This window comes from Hyperolius riggenbachi, chromosome 6, assembly GCF_040937935.1.
Source record: "Hyperolius riggenbachi isolate aHypRig1 chromosome 6, aHypRig1.pri, whole genome shotgun sequence".
Classification (NCBI taxonomy): Eukaryota; Metazoa; Chordata; class Amphibia; order Anura; family Hyperoliidae; genus Hyperolius; species Hyperolius riggenbachi.
This window is the reverse complement of record NC_090651.1, coordinates 60,547,981-60,571,876: the sequence shown is the minus strand read 5'-3', so window position 1 is coordinate 60,571,876 and position 23,896 is coordinate 60,547,981. Positions and strand designations below refer to the sequence as shown.

General features: G+C 47.3%; 1 protein-coding gene across 3 annotated transcripts in view; it reads right to left on the bottom strand.

Annotated features, from left to right (window-relative positions):
* LOC137522440 (E3 ubiquitin-protein ligase RNF170-like) overlaps positions 1–23,896 on the bottom strand; it is a 77,598-nt gene that overhangs the window by 42,650 nt on the left and 11,052 nt on the right. The window contains exons 1-2 of one of the 3 annotated variants that reach the window (XM_068242500.1): positions 13,032–13,106; positions 7,061–7,176 (exon numbers count right to left, since the gene is read on the bottom strand). In XM_068242500.1, the coding sequence (XP_068098601.1) occupies positions 7,061–7,098 (38 nt within the window). In that variant the 5' untranslated portion in view covers positions 7,099–7,176; positions 13,032–13,106. Of the gene's footprint in view, positions 1–7,060; positions 7,177–13,031; positions 13,107–19,900; positions 20,094–23,896 lie in introns of those variants that run through there. The other 2 variants (XM_068242501.1, XM_068242497.1) reach the window with 2 other exon arrangements.

Genomic DNA, 23,896 nt, shown 5'->3' with positions numbered 1-23,896 from the left:
TGAAACCCCTCCCACAGTGTGATGGACATGACCATGGTGCTGACACTTTGATGTCTGTGAACCTCATTGCATTGTGGGAAATAACTTCTGTTTCCAACTGCCAAGCAAGTATATCCCTCTGTGTATATAACTCTCAGTAACGAACATTCCATACAGATCACCTGGCAGAACTAAAGATGTCACCACCAGTGATACATTTTAGAATGTAAATCAGGGAGAGGGAAGATTTTACAATGGGCAAACACTGACTAAATAAGGAATTTGATTAATTACTACCGTTCCTCTTTAAGGAGAGATAAATTGTCAGTTACTAATTAAGGTGAGATAATTCAATAGATAAGCTCTGTGAGTCACCCCCCAATGTTCAACAAGGGAGAAAGCTGGCACATCCAAAATCAATCTTCATTAGTTCCATGTAAAAATATGGCCAACGTTTCGGAGCCGCCTAGGACCCCTTTATAAAGGCAATATCTGCTCTGAGGCAAAGATCTGTTTACTGCTGTGCAAAAAATTCTGCATAGGAATTCATATATGCATATGAATACATTCATGCTGCTGACCTCAGATGAATACACATCACTGACAGCGAGTGTTTAAGAGGAGCCAGACTCCCGAATTCCTATGCAGAATTTTTTGCACAGCAGCAAATAGATCTTTGCCTCAGAGCAGATATTGTCTTGATAAAGGGGTCCTACGCGGCTCCGAAACGTTGGCCATATTTTTACATGGAACTAATTAAGATTGATTTTGGATGTGCCAGCTTTCTCCCTTGTTGAATACTGCATAGAGGGCGTCATCCCTCTTTTCAGCTATCGCACTCCCCTTAAAGACTATGGGCCTGATTCACAAAGCGGTGCTAACAGTTAGCACGCTGGTGAAAAGCCCTTTATCACGCCTAAAGTCAGTTTAGGCATGATAAGTTTAGGGGCTTGATTCACAAAGCGGTGCAAAGTGTTTGCACGCCAGTGAAAAGCCCCTTATCACGCCTAAACTCACTTTAGGCGTGATAAGAAGAAACTCGCGCGAAGTTACCGCGCGTACGCGCGTAAGTGCGCGCGCAGCACCCGACGCTTCGCGCGAAGCTTCGCGCGAAGCTCCCATTAAACCCTATGGGACTTTGCGAACGCGCGTACGCGCGGTGACTTCGCGCGAAGAGCAGGAAAAAGCGGTGATAACTCAGTGGTGAAAAGGTCATCACGCCTAAAGTCTTTTAGGCGTGATAACTGGGTTATCACCGCTTTGTGAATCGAGCCCTAGGTGTGATAAGTTTAGGTGTGATAAGTTTAGGCATGATAAGTTTAGGTGTGATAAGTTTAGGCATGATAAGTTTAAGCACCAACTGTGTTAGCACCGCAGTGCACAGCTGATCAAAAGTTTTGCGCTAGCAAAGTCTGGTGCACTTCGCATAGAGTTTAATGGCGCTGCTTTGCGTGCGGGACTTTGCACGCTATCTACACCTATCTAAACTTAGCATGCCTAAACTTATCACACCTAAACTTATCACGCCTAAACTGGCTTTTCACCAGTGTGGTGCAATGGTTATCACGCCTAAAGTCTCCAACTGGGTTAGCACCGCTTTGTGAATCGAGCCCTATGGGTTTGATCCATTAGTGAGTGCGAGACAATACTTCCAATGTCACCCCTCAATGTCTCTTGTGATTTTCTGTAAATATCTTGCAGGTACGAATATGACTGAATCTTATATGAGTCTTAGTCAAATATGAGTCTTATTGCTACAGACGTGACTTGCAACCTCATTACCATCAGATTATCTGTGTTTGATTGCATGAACGTGACTTAGATTTGTGTCGCATTCTAAAGGGCAGGCTGGAAAAAAAAATATTTCCTGTAATAAAATGTCTGCAAACTGTTTCCAAACAAAAGTTCCACGTTTTAGATCATAGGTCACGTCACGGAAACCTGCAGATCTACACTATGACCCTATGGAGTACAGTAGCAGGAGAGAGCTCAGGTCTGCCGCTGTTGGAGGGTGTGTTGGAATGGAGCAAAGGTCTGCAAATGGGTAGATGAAAGTGTAAGGGAGAATGAGAAAACTTGCTGACCTGAAAGATCTATAGAAAATTTGCATGTCTCAGTTTACAATCGCCTCTGCCCTTATTCTAAATAAAGGCGATGCCAACAGTAGCTGATTGACCTCTGTTATACACAACGCATGCACTCTTTAGTGTTCTGGAATTTCATAGGTTGCCATCTGGAAAGTCTGTATATAATTCTATACATGGTGAACAGATTACATAGTTACATAGCTATTTGGGTTGAAAAAAGACATACGTCCATCAAGTTCAACCAGAAAATAAGGCACATCACTAGCTTGCACCATCACATATCCCTGCTGATCCAGAGGAAGGCGAAAACCCCTTACAAGGCATGGTCCAATTAGCCCCCAAAAGGGAAAAATTCCTTCCCGACTCCAGATGGCAATCAGATAATATCCCTGTATCAACACCAGCAAGAATTACCTGGTAATTATAGCCATGGATGCAGGCCTGGATTTACCTTGCAGGAGCCTGTAGGCACAGATGTCCTGGCACCGTAGACTTCGCCCTCCACCAACCTACAAACCCCCGCCGAACTGCACTGAAAGTGTGCTGGCTGGTCCAGCTGTCACTTCCCCCTGAGTCCCCTTGTCCGTCATAGGTACTGTAGCTACAGGTGCCCCTTAGTATTAGGTAGCCAGAGCTATCCTAAGTATTAGATAGCTAGAGGTGCCCCTTAGAGAGCTTATCGGTGGAATGCCAAGAGCAGGGTAAATAACCTCTTATTGACACTCTCATCAGGACTCTGTAAAGGGGAGGAGGGAATGAGGCACTTGGGAAGGGGAGTGAGCCGCCTTTCCATCATCAGGCGCCTGCAGGCACGTGCCTACAGTGCCTTACGGTAAATCCGGCCCTGCATGGATGTCTTTCAATGCAAGGAAAGCATCCATTAAAGGCTCTAAAAAAGAAAAAAATGAGCTGCACTTACCTGGGGCATCTACCAGCCCCCTGCAGCCATCCTATGCCCTCGCAGTCAATCACGGCTCCCATACCCCCCCCCCCCCCCCCCCCCCCCGGCAGCTAGTTTTGTTTTTTTTCGGCGGGCCGCGTGACTGCGAGGGCACAGGATGGTTGCAGGGGGCTGGTAGATGCCCCAGGTAAGTGGAAAACTCATTTTTTTTTAGAGTTAAGGTTCCCTTTAAATGCAGGTATAAAACTACTTCTTGTGGTAATACATTCCACATTTTAATCAATCTTACTGTAAAGAACCCTTTCCTAAATATATGGAAGAAGTATTGAACCAAGATGATAGCATTTATTGGCTAACTTAGAGGTAAATAAAAAGAAAATTTTCGGTATAACACTCTGCTGCTTCTTTATAAATCGCTAGAACTTTTTTCCTGCATGCATATTACGGTTGATAATATGTAAAGTAAATGTAGGGATGCAATGACTGCTATCTTGCATCCCTCCTGGTGCTGACGAGACCACTGACTATACGGTAAATGTATGCAGGCTATTCCCTGCTAGTAGGGAATGTGCATATTCTTAATGAGGTCTGTGCACGGGACAATAACCACAGTTTATGTATGTGACTTTTGTATACATGTCATGTCAGCAAATGTTACTGGTTTTTATTGGTTTATGTGCCCCACACAATGCTCTTGTCCTTTCTACTGGCTGATACTTTTCTTCCTTTTAAAGAAAACCAGAGCTGACCGAAAACGAAGATTTGATAGTCACCCGCCGCTTCCTCGTGCCGTTCAGCCGCGATCAGCCACGGTAATTGCTTCAGTTGGGTCCAGTCTGGGTCTTCTGGCATGCATGGACCTCCCGCACATTCGCAGTAGATGCCACTGAGCCTATTACTGGGGCTGATCGTGGCTGAACGGCAGACCACGGGAGGACGCCGAGGGACTCAGATGGGTTTACGCTGCAGGTGGAAGCCGCGGGTGAGTATTAAATCGTTGTTTTAGGTCAGCTCTGGTACACTTTAAGGCTGGGATCCACTCTATACTCTCTGCGGCAATTGCAAATTGCCCACTATTTATGTTCTCCCTGTACCTCTGTGGGCTTCCTCCAGGCACTATGGTTTCCTCACACATCCCAAAAACATGCAGATAACTTAAAGAGAACTCGAGGTGGGTTTGAAGAATATTATCTGCATACAGAGGCTGGATCTGCCTATACAGCCCAGCCTCTGTTGCTATCCCAAACCCCCCTAAGGTCCCCCTGCACTCTGCAATCCCTCATAAATCACAGCCACGCTGCTGACAAACAGCTTGTCAGAGCTGGCTGTGTTTATCTCTATAGTGTCAGTCTGCTGCTCTCCCCGCCTCCTGCAGAACTCCAGTCCCCGCCTGCATGCTGATTGGAGGGAAAGGACGGGGGCAGGGACCGGAGCTATGCAGGAGGCAGGGGAGCAGCTGAGACTGACACTACAGATGTAAGCACAGCCTCACAGCATGGCTGTGATTTATGAGGGATTGCAGAGTGCAGGGGGACCTTAGGGGGGTTTGGGATAGCAACAGAGGCTGGGCTGTATAGGCAGATCCAGCCTCTGTATGCAGATAACATTCTTTAAACAGACCTCGAGTTCTCTTTAAGGAAAGAAATTGAGAGATCTTATGTGGAGGGGTAGGATACGTTAATTGGCTTCCCCCTAAAATTGGCCATAGACTGTGGTAGGGATTAGATTGTGAGCCCCTCTGAGGGACAGTGACTATGTACTCTGTACAGCGCTGCGGAAGATGTTGGTGCTATATAAATACTAAATAGTAATAACACCTCACTACCATGTTCTATGGTTTGGAAATGATGTTTTCAGTTGTTTCTGTTATTTAGATCAGTCGAATCGCCCTAAAAGAAAACCGCACACAAATGTGGCAATTTAATCAAAAACGATCAAAGCCTTTCTATTCGCTTTGATTGTCTCTCTTTTGAGAAATGGAGGAAATGTACATCTGAAACGAATAGGAAACCATCTTTATCAAAGCATTTTGTTCCCAGATGATTAGATAAAATGAACTGAGTCAACTAAAAGGCAATCGTATGTTATTAACTCTACTGCGGCCGCCCAGTGATGTAGTGGGTATCACTCTAGCTTTGCAATGCTAAAACCAAGTTTCTGAAATTTGCCTTAAGGGGCTCATACACTGGTGGATTTTAACATTCGATCGAATTGATCAATCGGACGCAAATTGATGCACGTTCGATTGGCCGATCGATCGATTTGCGGCCGATTTCGATCGATTTCATCTAACTGACAGGATGGAAAATCTAGGCTGATCTGCTGCTGGCAGCAGATTGATGGCCCGTAGAGTTGCATTGGATCTAATGGTGCAGTAATGCCTTTAGATAGATTTTCAATAGATTTAATTCTGAAATCTATTGGAAATCTGTTCTTACACACTTTAGATAGATTCCTGTCAGATTCGACCTGACAAACATCTGACAGAACTCTATCTGATGGTTGAATCTGCTGCAAATCTATCAGTGTATGGCCATCTATCTTTAGACTATAGTGGGGACATAGACTTTGACTATGGTGGCGTTCAGATTGAGAGCTCCACTGAGGGATAGTTAGCAACATGTCTAAGTACTCTGTAAGGCTTGGTTCCCACTTGCGCCGGATCACGTGCGGCCAGCGGGAGCAGACAATGTAGTAAGAGATGGGGCCCGATCCAATTCACTTTTTGTCTAAGTTTTTCGCCTGGGTGATATTTTCACATTTTAAATAAAATGCCTTTTAAGCCACCAACAAGCAAGAAACTAATTTTGATGGATTGTGAGCCCCTCTGAGGGACAGTTACCAGTAAAGGGAAACTGAAGATACCCTAAAAAAATCTTCCAATCCTCCAGTCCCCCGCTGCGGCTCACCTTCTCTTTCGCAGGTCGCCGTCCACTGCACCTGCCCGGTCCTGGCCACTGCACCTGCACGGCCCTGGCCACTGCACCGGCACGGTCCTGGCCGCGTGTGGCCTCATTCTCTATTCAGTCGCCGGGAGCATCCTGCGCAGTAGAGATTTTCCTGGCAATGAGAGCGTGGATGAGGACGCACGCGGCCAGGGCTGCGCAGGCGCAGTGGACATCAACTTGTAAGGTGGGGAACCGGAGGATCGTTCCAGGATGGCCCGGGCACAGGACGGCTGCAGGGGGCTGGCAGAAGCCCCAGGTAAGTGAAACAAATTAAAATAATAGCACTTTTTACTTAATTTTTGATACTTTCTCAATCGCCAAGTGCTGAAACGTTATTTTAAACATGAAGATTAAAAAAAGTATCTCCTAGGTGGAAACTTAGAAGAAAAAGTGAATTAAATAAGGGCCACGGAAAGATAGTTTATGATGATTATAATTCTTATGCATTAATATAGCGAGGACATTATTCATAGCTCTTTACAGAGTACAGAACAATTCACCTCACTCACCGTCCCTCAGAGGGGCTCACAATGCAACATCCCAACCATATCATATCATCTCTACTGTAATATAAGTCACATTTCTGGGGGGAGTCAATTAATGCAGCAACTTCTTTTTGAAATGTGGGAGGATACTAAAGTACCCAGAGGAAACCCATGCAAACACGGGGAGAGCATACAGTTTGTATGCAGGTAGTGTTGTGGCTGAGATGCAGATGTGGGATTTACAGTGATAGGCATAGATGAGATGTAGCAACAGCTGTAGATGTGCTAGCGACTATGGTCATAGACAGATCACTATTGTAGAAATTAGATTGTGAGCTCCTCTGAGTGACAGTTAAGTGACAAGACAATACTCTGTACAGTGCTGCAGAAGATGTCGGTGCTATATAAATACTTAATAATAATGTTTGAGTATTTGTGATGTTGTGGTTCCAAGTCTCAAATCATGAAAGCTATCAATCTGCCGATGAACCGTGACCACAAAAATTGGATTCTTCTCAGAGTCCCATCAAGTGAAAGCTATACTGTGTTACCCCATTTGGGATCCCATCTAAATATTTGCACACCCAGATCCCATCATAAATCCCATGCCTGCATCTGGCTGAATTTGGCTAATGTTATATGCTATGGCTCACCATTTACCTTGTTTGCGCGGTGCTGCAGAACGTGGGGCTCAGCATGTTGCCTCTAGCAGCGGCGGAGCTTCTGGCCTGCACGTCTTAGCGATGCAAACGTCGAGATCTCACTGCTGTAACTGGCTGTCATGGCACAAGGATTTACAAAGCAGACCTGTTAATCATTAAACCTGTGTCAAGGTTTTCATACTAAAACAAAAACCCACACAAACTGGGTGAGTAGGGTAGTAAACGGACTACGCCTCAAACTTCAATAGCTCCAGCAGGTTTCTGGATCTAAACAAAAAAAAAGCACCTGTCTTTAGAAACATTAGTAAACTTGGTCTTATCAACCATTAACCCAATCACGTTCATGTCACAAGCAGTCCAGTCATACGACACTGGAGAAGCTCCCAAGTTGCCAGGACGGTGTCATTTTGCAGAAACAGTTTGGCAAGTTTGCAAATATTTCTGGTAAATGTATGATGAGGTAAAAATAAATCTTCAATTAGTTTTAGATGAGTAAACAAGGTGGAGATGTGGCTCCTCCATGCAATATGGAGGTTTTTTGGCAGATATACAGAGCCTATGTAACCCCAAGGCCTCTTTTATGTGGGAGGGCAGATATACAGAACCTATGTAACCCCAAGGCCTCTTTTACGTGGGAGGGCAGATATACAGAGCCTATGTAACCCCAAGGCCTCTTTTATGTGAGAGGGCAGATATACAGAACCTATGTGACCCCAAGGCCTCTTTTACGTGGGAGGGCAGATATACAGAGCCTATGTAACCCCAAGGCCTCTTTTACGTGGGAGGGCAGATATACAGAGCCTATGTAACCCCAAGGCCTCTTTTACGTGGGAGGGCAGATATACAGAGCCTATGTGACCCCAAGGCCTCTTTTATGTGGGAGGGCAGATATACAGAGCCTATGTGACCCCAAGGCCTCTTTTACGTGGGAGGGCAGATATACAGAGCCTATGTGACCCTAAGGCCTCTTTTACGTGGGAGGGCAGATATACAGAGCCTATGTGACCCTAAGGCCTCTTTTACGTGGGAGGGCAGATATACAGAGCCTATGTGACCCCAAGGCCTCTTTTATGTGGGAGGGCAGATATACAGAACCTATGTGACCCCAAGGCCTCTTTTATGTGGGAGGGCAGATATACAGAGCCTATGTAACCCCAAGGCCTCTTTTATGTGGGAGGGCAGATATACAGAGCCTATGTGACCCTAAGGCCTCTTTTACGTGGGAGGGCAGATATACAGAGCCTATGTGACCCCAAGGCCTCTTTTATGTGGGAGGGCAGATATACAGAGCCTATGTGACCCCAAGGCCTCTTTTATGTGGGAGGGCAGATATACAGAGCCTATGTAACCCCAAGGCCTCTTTTATGTGGGAGGGCAGATATACAGAGCCTATGTGACCCCAAGGCCTCTTTTATGTGGGAGGGCAGATATACAGAGCCTATGTGACCCCAAGGCCTCTTTTATGTGGGAGGGCAGATATACAGAGCCTATGTAACCCCAAGGCCTCTTTTATGTGGGAGGGCAGATATACAGAGCCTATGTGACCCCAAGGCCTCTTTTACGTGGGAGGGCAGATATACAGAGCCTATGTAACCCCAAGGCCTCTTTTACGTGGGAGGGCAGATATACAGAGCCTATGTGACCCCAAGGCCTCTTTTATGTGGGAGGGCAGATATACAGAGCCTATGTGACCCCAAGGCCTCTTTTATGTGGGAGGGCAGATATACAGAGCCTATGTGACCCCAAGGCCTCTTTTACGTGGGAGGGCAGATATACAGAGCCTATGTAACCCCAAGGCCTCTTTTACGTGGGAAGCTGAAGGTGGTGAAGAGTCAGCCGGACGTTTGAAGTGTCGGCCCTCCATGGAGTCGCATCTGAGCAGTAGTGATGAGCACAAATTTTGCATAATTGTAATTTGGCATTGTAATTCACAATTATGATGCGAAATCGTAATGTGAAATTAGGTGAACAATCGTAATAAATTTTGCTTGTAAATGTAATCAGGAACCGTAATTTTGCAATTTCACATAGTTTTGCATGATTTTGTTTGGACTTTAGCAGCTATTAGCAAATCCCCCATACATGCCTTTGGCACCAAAATTGCTACATATGTTATGAAGAAGAAGGAACAAGTCCCTAACCCATTCCACAAGGCCCACCAACAGTGTATGTTGTGTGAAAATTCACAGAGGTAGGTAATCAGCTCCGCTGAGCCCAGTGGTGTAGCTTAGGAGCCCAGTGCAAGTTTTACATTGGGGGCCCCAAGCGTTCTATGCATAACAATTGATACGGCACACCAAAACCAATCAAGGACAACCACAGTGTCAGAGGGGCAAGAAGGGGATGGGAAAGCGTGTTTTAATGATCCCTACTATTCAAAGCATCTATAGAAGTGAATATTAGCAGCAGAGAACCAATTAAAGAGCTAATACTGAAGTTGAGTATAGCCCAAGGGCCCCGATGCGGTCACAACCTCTGCACCACCTATTGCTACGCCACTGGCTGAGTCACTATATACCTCACCTGTGCATGTTTGTGGTTTCCGTCAAAACATGTTATGTTGGTGGGCCCTGAGGACAGAGTTGGGGAATTCTGCTCTTCGGGCTTTCCCTGATCCTCTGTGACCCGTCCGTCAGCAGCTGCGACCCTCTTCCTCTTCGCTCGTAAACCTCCATACATGAGCACTGCCACACTGCGCAGCTGCCACTGGGTTTGTGTCTGTGCAGTAGCTTGGAGCAGCAAAGTTGTGCACAAGTGGATTTGCTGGCGCACAACTTTGCACTTGCGCAGTGTGGCCACGCTCGTATACAGATTTAGAGGGTCCCAGCGAAGTGGGGCGAACCATCCAAAGGCTTCACCCTACTGCTTTAATAAAAACTAGCCGACCCGCGTCGTAGCATACGCCGCATCTTCTATCTATCTAATAGAGTACGTGCCTCAACCTTGAAGCAAGAAGAATAGAGGTGGGTACACACACATCAGATAAAAGTCTTTGGAAAATGAAAGATCACAGACCAATTTTACCCCCTTCCATGTAGTATGAGAGCCATACCTACACAGTCTATTCTATGGAGCTGAACTCCCCATCAGACAGAAATCTTTGCAAGATGCTGCACACACAGATGCTGCACACATGCAACAGATCAGTATCTGCAGAAGATCAGTACCTACAAAATACATTCATAGTCTATATCTGCAGATCTCATACACACCTTGTTTAACGGACAATCATCTGCAGATCAGATCAACCAGGATGGATCTTTGGATCTGCAGATGATTGTGTGATCTGCAGATGAATGTCCGTCAAACAAGGTGTGTATTATGCTGGGCATACATGGTACGTTTTCTACCGTGTAATCGAGCCGCTGGCTTGATTCCCGCTCGTCCCCGCGGGCGCCCGGATCGATTCCCGCTCGTCCCCGCGAGCACTTTCTTATTTTCCACTCGTTTCTTCTTTTGTCCGCCCGCCGGTATTAAGCGCAGAATCGATCCGGCGGGGTATTGGGCACGTCGGAAATTATCAATCGAGCCATCAGCGGCTCGATTACATGGTAGAAAACATACCGTGTATGCCCAGCATGAGATCTGCAGATATCATAGACTATGAATGCATTTTGCAGAAACTGATTTTTTGCAGGAACAGATCTTTTGCAGATACTGATCTGTTGCATGTGTACAGCATCTTTGTGTGCAGCATCTTGCAAAAAATTTTATCTGATGGGGAGTTCAGCTCAATAGAATAGACTGTGTAGGTATGGCTCTCATACTACATGGAAGGGGGTAGCATTGGTCTGTGATCTTTCATTTTCCAAAGACTTTTATCTGATGTGTGTACCCACCTTTAGGCTTTCCATTAGAAAATGTATGCGTGCTCAAACACCAAGTTTAACCTTAGCAAGTCTGGCTTTCCAAATCTGGCCTAATTGGCTATTCATGAGGCAATGCTCATGCAAATATGTATTTGCTTTCGCATGCCAAACTATGCAGGGTAAAAAAACCAATACTGCAAAGCGGTCGCCCTACGGGAATAAGTTCATGCTACATTAGCACTATCCAGGAGCACCACGGGGAGGATTCCCAATGCCCCCCTTTTTATACAACCGGGGGGACCGCAGGGTCCCAGGCTCTCTCACTGCCTAGGAACCACAGCGGCACCCCGGAGGGGGAGGCTGGGTGGCGCAGCCGCCCCCCCCCCCCCCCCCCAAGTGTGGCCAGCGCCAGTGAGAGCCGTCCGCACCCACCTCCCAATATTAAAAACAGGCACTTACCTTAACGTCCATTGCGTTCTGCTACATGCGCATTAATTTTCTCATGGAAAGCATTTTTTGCAGTTTGTATCCTTTGGAGGCAGTGGTGGATGGCTTGCTCCGGCAGTGTGAGCCCTGGAGTTAGTTGTCTGTTGTCCTCCCCCCCGGAGTGTTGTATGTGAGCCAGCCCTGAGCTCTAAAGCTCGGGGTGACCCATGCTTCACTCCTTTCTCATGTGGTGCCCCCAAGTTAATGCGCATGTAGCAGAACGCAATGGACGTTAAGGTAAGTGCCTGTTTCTAATATTGGGAGGTGGGTGCAGACGGCTCTCCCGGTGCTGGCCACGCTTGGGGGGGGTCGCCTGCACCACCTAGCCTCCCCCTCCGGGGTGCCGCTGTGGTTCCCAGGCAGTGAGAGAGCCTGGGACCCGCGGTCCCCCCGGTTGTATAAAAGGGGGGCATTGGGAATCCTCCCTGTGGTGCTCCTGGATAGAGCTAATGTAGCATGTAGCAGTTTCGCATCGAAAATCCCATTTTCATTTTTGGCGAATTTTCACGAAAATCTTCAGAAATATTTGCGTTTTCGACCAGCATCGAAAATTCATTGTATGCGGATGCTTATGCCCTTATGCGGAAAAATGTCCACAATAATCCGCATGGAAATTCAGTCTATGCGGACGTTTATACGGAAAATGTCTGCAATAATGCGCAAGAAACTTCTCTGAATGCGGACGCTAATGCCCTTATGCGGAAAATGTCAGCAATAATACGCAAGTAATGTGAAAATGACTGGCATTAGGCGAAAATTAACGCGAAAAAATTAGATGGAGAATGTGGCAAAAAATTGTCGAAACAAATTTTTGCATTTTCGCTCATCACTTGCATGTAGCAGGGCGACCGCTTTGCGGTATTGGTTTTTTGACCCTGCATAGTTTGGCACGCAAAAGCAAATTTGCATGAGCATTGCCTCATGAATAGCCAATTAAGCCAGATTTGCAAAGCCAGACTTGCTAGGGTAGGCCTCTTTTCCATGGACAGTTGATAGGCAGTAAAATGCCTCTCAAACTCTTACAACTGCTCACTACTGCCCGGTAACTGCTTGCTGCTGCCCGGTAACTGCTTGCTGCTGCCCGGTAACTGCTTGCTGCTGCCCGGTAACTGCTTGCTGCTGACTGGTAACTGCTTGCTGAGCACACAGCTCAACAGTCCGTGGAAAAGAGGCCTTAAACTTGGTGTTTTAGCACGCATAATTTTTCTCATGCAAAGTACTTCTTCTTCTTGCTCGAAGGTTGAGGCACTTAGTCTATTATATATATAGATTGTCCCAAGTGGGACACAAGCAGTAATCACATTTCTACCATGTTTTTATTGCTGTATTTCCACTGGGAAGAATTTCCTCATTTCCTATCCTCCATCCTAGACAAGAGACAAGTAACCAGAGCTGCTATCCCAAGAATCCCAGAGGGCAGTATTTTAGACGGTTGTTAGGTTAGTATTTTCACTTTGATATTGTGTTTTGTGGAAAGATAATAAAATAAAACTACTTTTCAAGTTTTTTTGGGGGGGTGGGGGGTGGGGGGGGGAGGTTCGAGACAGGGTCTGTCTAAATCCATGCAAAATATTCCACTTTCACTGGAATTAGGGTTAAAGAGGAACTTTAACCAAGAATTGAACTTCTTTCCGATCAGTACCTGATACCCCCTTTAACATGAGAAATCTTTACCTTTTCTTGAATAGATCATCAGGGGGGACTGTATGGCTGATATTGTGGTGAAACTCCTCCCACAGCGTGATGTCCTGATAGTTTGCTGTCTGTGAAGCTTGTTGCATTGTGGGAAATAACCGTTTTTTACAACTGCCAAGCCAGCAGCATCTCCCTCTGTGCACAGAACTTTCAGTAATGAACATTCAGGCCTAGTGCACACCAGAGCGTTTCCGCTGCGGTTTGCGATCCTCCTGCGGGTGCGGATCCGCTAGGGTAATGTATTTCAATGGGCTGGTGCATACCAGAGCGGGAGGCGTTTTGCAGAAACGCATACTCCCGGGCTGCAGCAGATTTTGGATTGCGGATGCGTTTCTGCCTCAATGTTAAGTATAGGAAAAACGCAAACCGCTCTGAAAAACGGCACTTCAGAGCGGTTTGCCAGGCGTTTTTTGTTACAGTAGCTGTTCAGTAACAGCTTTACTGTAACAATACAGGAAATCTACTACACCAAAACTGCTACACAAAACCGCAAAACGCTAGCTGAAACGCTACAGAAAAAGAAGAAAAAGCGTTTCAAAATCTGCTAGCATTTTGCGGATCTGCTAGCGGTTTTTGGTGTGCACCAGGCCTCATTCTGTACAGATCACCTGGCAGAACCAGGAGCAGAGGCTAGAGAGGCTCCAGCCTCAGGGCGCAGTGTAGGAGGGGGCGCACAACTCACTCAGCCATCATTCCCCTATTGTGTTTGAAGCAGAAAGAAATAAGAAAAGGGGATACATGGCAGTGACTGCAAGCCAGATAACTAGAGATTAAGGTGTTTGGTGCCCTGAGGCACCTCTTAGTCGAATAGCAATCAGTGTGTGACAGCTGGGGTAGGAGGGATGGAGGGGCGCGTTTTGGTGTATCAGCCTTGCGTACTGTAGGACCTTGCTCTGGGCGGAACTAACACTGTCACCACCAGTGATAAATTTCAGAATGTAAATCAGGGAGAGGAACGTTTTAACAATGGGAAAACACTGACTTAGGCCCAGTGCACACCAAAACCGCTAGCAGATCCGCAACACGCTAGCGGTTTTGGGAGCTGATTTCAGAGCGATTCTAGGCATGTTTAGAGAGGTTTTCTAAACATACCTAGCGGTTTTGGGTGCGTTTTTGTGTAGCAGATTACACATATTGTTACAGTAAAAGCTGTTACTGAACAGCTTCTGTAACAAAAATGCCTGGCAAACCGCTCTGAAGTAGCGTTTTTCAGAGCGGTTTGCGTTTTTCCTATACTTTACATTGAGGACGAAACGCTTCCAAAAACTTCAAACGCGCAGCAGGAGGCGCGTTTGCGGCTTGGCAAAAACCTCAAACCGCCGGTGTGCACCATCCCATTGCAATACATTAGCCAAGCGTTTTTCCAGGCGAATGCGGCCGGCGGATCGCTCCAAAAACCGCTCGGTGTGCACTAGGCCTAAGTAATTTATAAATGAATATTGTAAAAATAAGCAATTTTATTATGTTATTTTAACTACAGCTCCCCTTTAAAAACTAGGAATAGCAGGACAAAGGAGTGTGATGTCAGAGACTGTGCAGCTCACGTCTGACCATACCTTCCCTATTGTATAAACTGCTGTAAAATAATCTTATCGCACTTTAACAATTTTCTCCTGCCATAAATTCCAGTCACATGTTGGCCACTGTCACACCTGCTGCGTACGTGGAACTGAGCTGAGCTGGATAATCTAACTGCAAAAGAACAGACTGAGGGCTTGTTTCCACTGTTGCGACGCGATTTCGGCCGCATTCCGACGCTTGTAAAAACGCATGCGGATGCGTTTCCACATGCGTTTTTACCCGCGATTTCGCCTGCGATTTCGCATGGCAGGGTGCCATGCGAAATTAACCATGACACTGCCAGGGCTAAATAAAATTGAAAAAGGTGCGAAATCGCACGCGAAATCGCGGGTAAAAACGCATGTAACAAACGCATGCGTTTTTACTATTAAATACATTAGCGGCGATTCGCACGGATTCCCGACGCAGGCGAAATCGTTGGCTCTTTTGTGCGTTTTTTTCACGCTGAAAAAAACGCACCTCAACAACGCTACAGTGGAAACAGGCCCATCCACTTGTATTACATGTGCGGATCTGCATGCGTTGGACGCATGCAGATTCGCGATAGTGGAAACGAGCCCTTAAAGGCACTGAGTATCAGTCCATATCTGTCTGTCGATATACATTACACAAGAGAAAATATATGTTAGAGGTCATCTGATTCTTTTCAGTAAACCTGAAAGTAATATGATAGGTGCCACTGATTATTTATACTGTGAAATGCTGTTTCCGGCTGCTGCTGGGGATGAATTGTGGTAGTGAGCAATCTACTATTATCATACCTCCCAACTTTTTGAGATGAGAAAGAGGGACATCTAAGCCACGCCCCTGCCACACCCCTGACATACCCCTAGTCACGGATACTATAAAAATGTCATAAGAAAAATATGTTGTTTTATAATTTAAACCACATTTGTCCTTTCTATCCTGGTTCATTTTCCTTCATATTAACATTTGAAAATAAGAAATACATCGATTTAAAAGATGGGAATAAAGTTTAAAGGCAATTCAACACATTTTTTAGTAGAGAAATACACATATTTACATAGAAAGAGGGACAAATAAGGAGGAAAGAGGGACGGAGGGACAGTTGGCAGCTATGTATTGTGTAGTCAAACTGCTTGTCTCATTTTATGGCTAAGGGGGGTTTAATTTCCACCCAGCACTGTAGACAACAAGGTATTATCGGTTATCGGTCATTCATTACAAGGGAATAGGGCTACCTATCTCCCATGTTTGGAAATGTGTCTAGGTACACTTTTTACCCAGCGTCACACTGTGAGCGGTGTGCTATGCAGTGTGAGCAGTGTGCTATGCAGTGTGAGCAGTGTGCTATGCAGTGTGAGCAGCGTGCTATGCAGTGTGAGACGTGTGCTATGCAGTGTGAGCAGCGTGCTATGCAGTGTGAGACGTGTGCTATGCAGTGTGAGCAGCGTGCTATGCAGTGTGAGACGTGTGCTATGCAGTGTGAGCAGTGTGCAATGCAGTGTGAGCAGTGTGCTATGCAGTGTGAGCAGCGTGCTATGCAGTGTGAGACGTGTGCTATGCAGTGTGAGCAGCGTGCTATGCAGTGTGAGACGTGTGCTATGCAGTGTGAGCGGTGTGCTATGCAGTGTGAGCAGTGTGCTATGCAGTGTGAGCAGCGGGCTATGCAGTGTGAGACGTGTGCTATGCAGTGTGAGCAGTGTGCAATGCAGTGTGAGCAGTGTGCAATGCAGTGTGAGCAGTGTGCTATGCAGTGTGAGCAGCGTGCTATGCAGTGTGAGACGTGTGCTATGCAGTGTGAGCAGTGTGCAATGCAGTGTGAGCAGTGTGCAATGCAGTGTGAGCAGTGTGCTATGCAGTGTGAGCAGTGTGCTATGCAGTGTGAGCAGTGTGCTATGCAGTGTGAGAATTGTGATATGCAGTGTGAGCAGTGTGCTATGCAGTGTGAGCAGTGTGCTATGCTGGAGGGGGAGTCTGGGCAATGATGGAAAAGAGGCGATGCATGGCCATGGCATCACTGCACTTTACCTGGGCACCCCTCTATGCACTGCTCTTTCCTGGGACCTCCTATGTGCACTGCACTTTCCTGGGCACCCCTCTATGCACTGCTCTTTCCTGGGACCCCCTATGTGCACTGCACTTTCCTGGGCACACCTCTATACACTGCACTTAACTGGACCCCCCTCTCTGAATTGCACTTCCCTGCCACCCCCCCCCCCCCCCTCTGTGAATTGTACTTCCCTGGGTGCACCTCTATGCACTGCACTTCCCTGGGCCACCCTCTGTGAACTGCACTTCCCTGGGTGCACCTCTATGCGCTGTACTTCCCTGGGCCCCCCTCTGTAAATTGCACTTCCCTGGGTGCACCTCTATGCACTGCACTTCTCTGGGCCCCCCTCTGTGAATTGCACTTCCCTGGGTGCACCTCTATGCGCTGTACTTCCCTGGGCCCCCCTCTGTGAATTGTACTTCCCTGGGTGCACCTCTATGCACTGCACTTCCCTGGGCCCCCCTCTGTGAATTGAACTTCCCTGGGTGCACCTCTATGCGCTGTACTTCCCTGGGTGCACCTCTATGCACTGCACTTCCCTGGGCCCCCCTCTGTGAATTGCACTTCCCTGGGTGCACCTCTATGCGCTGTACTTCCCTGGGCCCCCCTCTGTGAATTGTACTTCCCTGGGTGCACCTCTATGCACTGCACTTCCCTGGGCCCCCCTCTGTGAATTGCACTTCCCTGGGTGCACCTCTATGCGCTGTACTTCCCTGGGCCCCCCTCTGTGAATTGTACTTCCCTGGGTGCACCTCTATGCACTGCACTTCCCTGGGCCCCCCTCTGTGAATTGCACTTCCCTGGGTGCACCTCTATGCGCTGTACTTCCCTGGGTGCACCTCTATGCACTGCACTTCCCTGGGCCCCCCTCTGTGAATTGCACTTCCCTGGGTGCACCTCTATGCGCTGTACTTCCCTGCCCCCCCCCCCCTCCCTCTGTGAATTGCACTTCCCTGGGTGCACCTCTATCCACTGCATTTCCCTGAAGTCACCTCTGTGAATTGCACTTTCATGGACTCCCATTTGTGCACTACACTTCCCTGGATGCACCTCTATCTATGCACTGCAATGACCTGGGCCTCACTCTGTGTATTGCCCTTTCCTTGGCCCCTATGTATTGCACTTCCATGGGTGCACATCTGGGCACTGCACTTCCCTGACCTCCTCTTTGTGAATTGAACTTTCCTGCCAACTCCCCCCTCCCCCCAGTGCACTGCACTTATCTGGGTGCACCTCTATGCACTGCAATGACCTGGGCCTCACTCTGTGTATTGCTCTTTCCTTGGCCCCTATGTATTGCACTTCCATGGGTGCACCTCTGGGCACTGCACTTCCCTGGCCCCCTCTTTGTGAATTGAACTTTCCTGCCAACTGTCCCCTCCCCCCAGTGCACTGCACTTATCTGGGTGCACCTCTATGCACTGCACTTCTTCAAATCCCCCTCTGTGCACTGCAGTTCCCTAGCCCCCCTCTATGCATTGCAGTTCAGTTGGGCGCTCTCCTATGCTGACCATTAGTGAGCACTTGTCGCATTACTTTTCTTCATCATGTCTATGGGGCTTCAATAGTATAACAGGAATTGAACAAGACTTGTATTTTTTTCCACTGGAGCTGCCACACTAAGGTCCTGTCTAACAAATCTGGGAGAAAATCTAGCTCCCAATGCAAAAAATGACAAAATGCACTCCTTCCCCTCCATCTCTCAGGTGGCCAAAAATCACATCACAGATATACAATGTATGTTTATGATCAATCATCAAAGCAGTGTGAGAGTGTGCCTAAAACCAGGGCTGTGGAGTCGTAGTCGTAGTCGAGGAGTCAGAGCAATTTTGGGTACCCGGAGTTAGAGTTTTCATAAACTGAAGAGTCGGAGTTGGAGTTTGAGTGGGAATATTTTTGTACCGACTCCACAGCCCTGCCTAAAACTCATTGGGCTCGATTCACAAAGCAATGCTAATGGATAGCACGGCCATGCTATGCATTTAGCACACAAAAATTGGCCTCGATTCATAAAAGTGCCTGCGAGCGGGGAAAGTCGAGCGGGGAAACACCGCTGTCGGTATTTCCGCCTTCAGGGTGGTAATTCATAAAAATTTAGCTAGTTGTGACAGGCGTGCGGAGATACTCCGCTGTAGGCAGGCGTTAGGCTGTCGGGAGACATGCGGAAACAGGGGAAGCAGGCGGAGTCCCTCCGTGCGGTGTTCTCTCTGCAGCTGCTTGGGAGGTCTGTCCCATTCACTGCAACAGATTCCGCACGCTTCTCGCCACATCAGAGGTAGCGGTAATACCCGTCCGCATACCGCTACCTCTAATCTTTATGAATTGACATTTGTTACTTTTGCTGTGATAATCACCACGCAAGGCGGTGATTGATCACTCTGCTCGTGGATGTCGGCTTTTCATGCGGAAAAAGCCTTTATGAATACAGATTTGGCTGTGTGGTCGGTAAAGTGAGCCGTTTTCAGCATTTCCTCATGCGGAAATGCTTTATGAATCGAGGCCAATGAGACATGCGTGAAGGTTTGTGCTAACAAAGTTATGCGCGCATTACCGTGGCACAATGCGTGCAATGTGTAGCGGTAACGCGCACATAACTTTGTTAGCACGCGCACGTAAACCATTGCACGCGACGCATTAACTTTCGCGCACGTCACATTGCGTGCTAAATGCATAGCACAGCTTTGTGAATCAAGCCTCTTGTCTTCAAAATAACTCTTCGATCCTTCACTGCTACTACTGTATGTTCCTTTTAGCTGTTGTGCTAAATAGTGGACCTCTCTTTGCTTATCACTCGCTTTTCTGTTTAGTCACATCCCATAAAGACTACGTCATAAAACATACAAGGCTCATTTATTATTTTTCCACCCCTAGCAACCCTCAGCCTCCTCTACTCAGGGATGTAACTACAGTTCCTGGGCTCCGTCAGCAAAACTTTTATGGCCCCTCCTCCCCTGACATTTACTCCCCCTTCCACTCCCCCCTCCATGCTGACCCCAAGGCTTGGGTGCTCAACTACAAGGGTGTCAAAATTGACTTCCCCCACCCTTAACAAGTGTGACCACAAAAACATCTGATCTGGAAGGAGTTCCAGTATCAGAGGGAATGTGAGTACTTGGGGGCCCCAATAGCCTTGGTCCCCCTGTGACTGCATGGCTGTTCCACCAGTAAATACATCCCCCCCCCCCCCCCCCATGTACTGCTCTATGGAGAGGGGTAGCAGGTGAGCGGGCAGTACCACACTGTGGTTACTTACATTGAAGTTCTTGCAGAATAAATAAGACATCAGGTAAAGCAATTCTTCCAGGCGAGTGACAGGCGAGGCAGCCAGCAGCATCATGCGACAGCACAAACTATTTTCAGAAACTGTTTCGCCCTGTGGTAAATCTATGGTGTCTCTTTAGCTTGAGGGTCACTCACACTGGCCAATGTGTCATTCTCTATAAAATCCTGCTTCCTGCTGGTTCTAGCTCCATTTGTTTGGTGTCAGCTACCTTTTTCTTGCTATCTCTGTTTCTTCTAGATGCCGGTAGTGCATGGTGTGTTTTACTATGCATTTTCCAAGTCTATATTTGTTTGAGTTACACAGCACGTGAGGCATTCTGGGAAGGAACACTTGCAACACCAGTTTGTGTACAATTGTGTGGCTCTGCTTACTAATTCTCCAGGTCCTTGCGCTCTTTCAGGAAATAATGAAAGAGCAAATACTGTGGACAGACTTTCTGCAGCTAACTCCACAGGCATTACTCATTTGCACAGAAAGTTATGATTTGCATGATTAACCCCTTCATCTCTAAGGCCCTTTTCACATTAGCAAACGCGGACGGCCGTGTGTTCGGAACGCAACGCATCCACGTTTGTATGCGTTGCGTGGCTGATCCCATTCACTGAAGTGAATGAGTCAGCCGCGCGTTTCTGGAAAAAATGCGTGCATGTAGTGTGAACATCAGACAATGCACTCTATGCACTGTCTAATGTCGTGGGTGTCGGCCTCCTGCACGCGTTCCCGAAACGCGGATGGAAACGCGTGCAATGTGAACGGGACCTAAGGGTTTTTTCCCCTTAAACACCAGAGCAATTTTCACATTTCAGAGCTGCGTCCATTTATTCACCAATAACTTTATCACTACTTATCACACTGAAATATTGTATACATTGTTAAAAGTAATACACCCTCATAGCCTACATATTTTAAAAGCTAAGTCCCTAATGTAACAATTTATGTATTGTCTTTTAACTGGATCCGTACCGACACAGTTGAAATCTATGTTCTGCATGTGGCAGTGCAGATCTGACAGGACATAGATTTCAAACATCATTGCCGCGCGGTTTCGCCCGATTACTTGCCCTGCCATCTAAATTACGGCAGAGCTGTGTGAAGCGGTCAGGAGCCGATTGCATTGGCTCCTAGCCATGTCATCACTGTAAGCCTATCCCATTGGCTTACATTGATTGACAGCGTCAGGAGCCAATGAAAGCGACTCCTGACCTGCTTGCACAGCTCTGCCGTCATAGGGAGGGCAGAGAGAGGGACCTGCGGCATGACCAGCTGGAGCGCGGATTATTGAGGCGATTCGTCGGTAAGCACCACTTTACAGTACCATCAGTATCTGGTCCTTAAAGGGACACTTAAGTCAAACAAGAAAAATGAGTTTTACTCACCTGGGGCTTCCAATAGCCCCCTGCAGCTGTCCGGTGCCCTCGCCGTCTCCCTCCGATCCTCCTGGCCCCACCGGCAGCCACTTCCTGTTTCGGTGACAGGAGCTGACAGGCTGGGGACGCGAGTGATTCTTCGCGTTCCTGGCCACAATAGCGCCATCTATGCTGCTATAGCATTTATCATATGCCATATAGCAGCATAGAGGGTGCTACTGTGTCTGGGAATGTGAAGAATCACTCGCGTCCCCAGCCTGTCAGCTCCTGTCACCGAAACAGGAAGTGGCTGCCGGCGGGGCCAGGAGCATTGTCGGTAATAGCAGAAGAGTGTGAGTTGTCTTGTTTGTGTTGTTACAAGCTGTTCTCCGTGCAGAGACAGCATTACAATAGTAATAGTAAGTCTCTTTAGATGCGCATTTTTTTTTATACTTTTATCTTTTGCTCCATGACCTCTCTGCTCGCTGCCTGGGGGGTAGGAAAGCTAGATGATGATGAATTGATGCCTATATACTCTGTAAAGTGCTGCCCTTGTAGTATAGGTGGCCAGAGATGCTTCCTCCCTCCCCCCACATTTTTATTAGTGGAAGACTAATCGGGTTGAATATACAACTCTCAGTGTTTAGTCAACAAATTACCCTGTACGTTAAGGTGGCTAATAACGATCCAATTTCTAGCAACAAATTGTTTGAGCAATCAGATAATTCTGATCAGAAGTGAATTATCATAATACATCGTTCAATACACCATCAACGAATCTTTGCCTCCTATCTATCACAACCGTCAAGAAAATCCAAATTTTGGTTCAACGAAAATCCAATCGGACAACTGGTTTTATAATCGTTCATAATCGATTTTGCCCATCAACGGAGATTATTTACAACCAATCCGATCAGATCCGATCAGAATTATCTGATTGTTTAAACAATTTTTTGCTAGAAATTGGACCATTAGTGGCCACCTTAAAGGAATACTTAAGGGAAACAAAAAAAAATGACATTTACTCACCCGGGGCATCCCTCAGCCCCCTGAAGCTGGATGGTGCTTAGCTATATGGATGGTCCGTAGCTATATACGCTATAGCAGCATATAGCGAGTGGTAACGCGGAAAATCAGCCGCGTTCCCAGCCTGTCGGCGGCTGTCGCCGAACCCGGAAGTAGCCGCCGGCGGGGACAGGACAATCAGAGCGGGGCTGCGAGGGCACCATCCAGCTTCAGGGGGCTGAGGGATGCCCCGGATGAGTAAATGTCATTTTTTTTGTTTCCCTTAAGTATTCCTTTAACAATGCTTAAAAAAAAATAAGCCAGTACAAAATTCCAAACAATTGAAAGTGGAAGCTTTGGAGCTGGGAGTGAGCGGAGAGGTGAGTGATTCACTCATACTGGGCTGGCTGCTGTTAGTCCTCTCTCCTCCGTCTGCCCCACACTTCATAGGGAAGCTCTGAGGGTGCTATGAAGCTGCTGGGGGTGCTATAGCACCGGCAAGCCGCGCCCCCCCCCCCTGGTGCCACCCCTGGTCCTACCATAGTTATGGTGTAACCTTTCTACTACAGTGTATGTGTGATAAAACTAGCTGCGTATACAGGGCCGGCCTTAAGTTTCACAGCGCCCTAAGCGAAACCTGATTTTTGTGCCCCCCCCCTTCATCCTTTTCCCACGTGCATATACACACACACACGCACGTACGCACACACACAGGCCCATATGCAATTCCCCTTTTCTCCAGATATATCTCCTAGAACAGGGGTTCCCAACTTTTTGATGTCGTGACACATCATGCCAAATGCTCAGATCTCTGTGACGCGTCACGTATGTATAATAGAAAAAATACTGTTAATAACCACGAATGGATGGAAAGAGTGCATTATCATGAATACACTTAAAAATGAAGGCTAGAACCTTTCAGGAATATTAATAAAAACAATCAGTGGGACAGTTAGCCGCCTCCTCCCCCATTTAGAATGATAGCACAGCACCGATAATTTGCACCACGCGTTATAGCTGCAGTGCGCCCCCCCCCCCCCAAAAAAAAAAACTGCCCTCAGACTTAGTATAGGTAGGTAGCCAGGTATAGGTGCCCCCGGTATAGGATCTCATGTATAGGTGCCCTCAATATAGGTTGCCAAGCATAGGTGCCCCTAGTATAGGAAGTCAGTTGAAGGTCTCCATCCTCCCCATAGGTAGCCAAGCGTAGGTGCCTCCAGTATAGGTAGCCAGGAGTAGGTGCCCTCCCTCAGTATAGGTAGCCAGCTATAGGTGTCCCCAGTATAGGAAGTCAGGTGTTGGAGCCCTCAGCACAGGCAGCCAGCTATAGGTGCCCTCAGTATAGGCAGCCAGCTATAGGTGCCCTCAGTATAGGCAACCAGCTATAGGCGCCCCCTTGGAAGCTGGCGCCCTGAGCGACCGCTCCGGTCGCTCATATCAAAGGCCGGCTATGTGCGTATATATTTCTCGACAAACGAAGGACATTTGCCAACGGCATGTGTAGAATTCTTGCATGTGTAACATCGTTGATGTTCGTTCTACAGTAGATGTAATATTCATTACATACTCAGTCTGCTATACATGCCTACTTGTACAAACATTAGCGTACTATGGA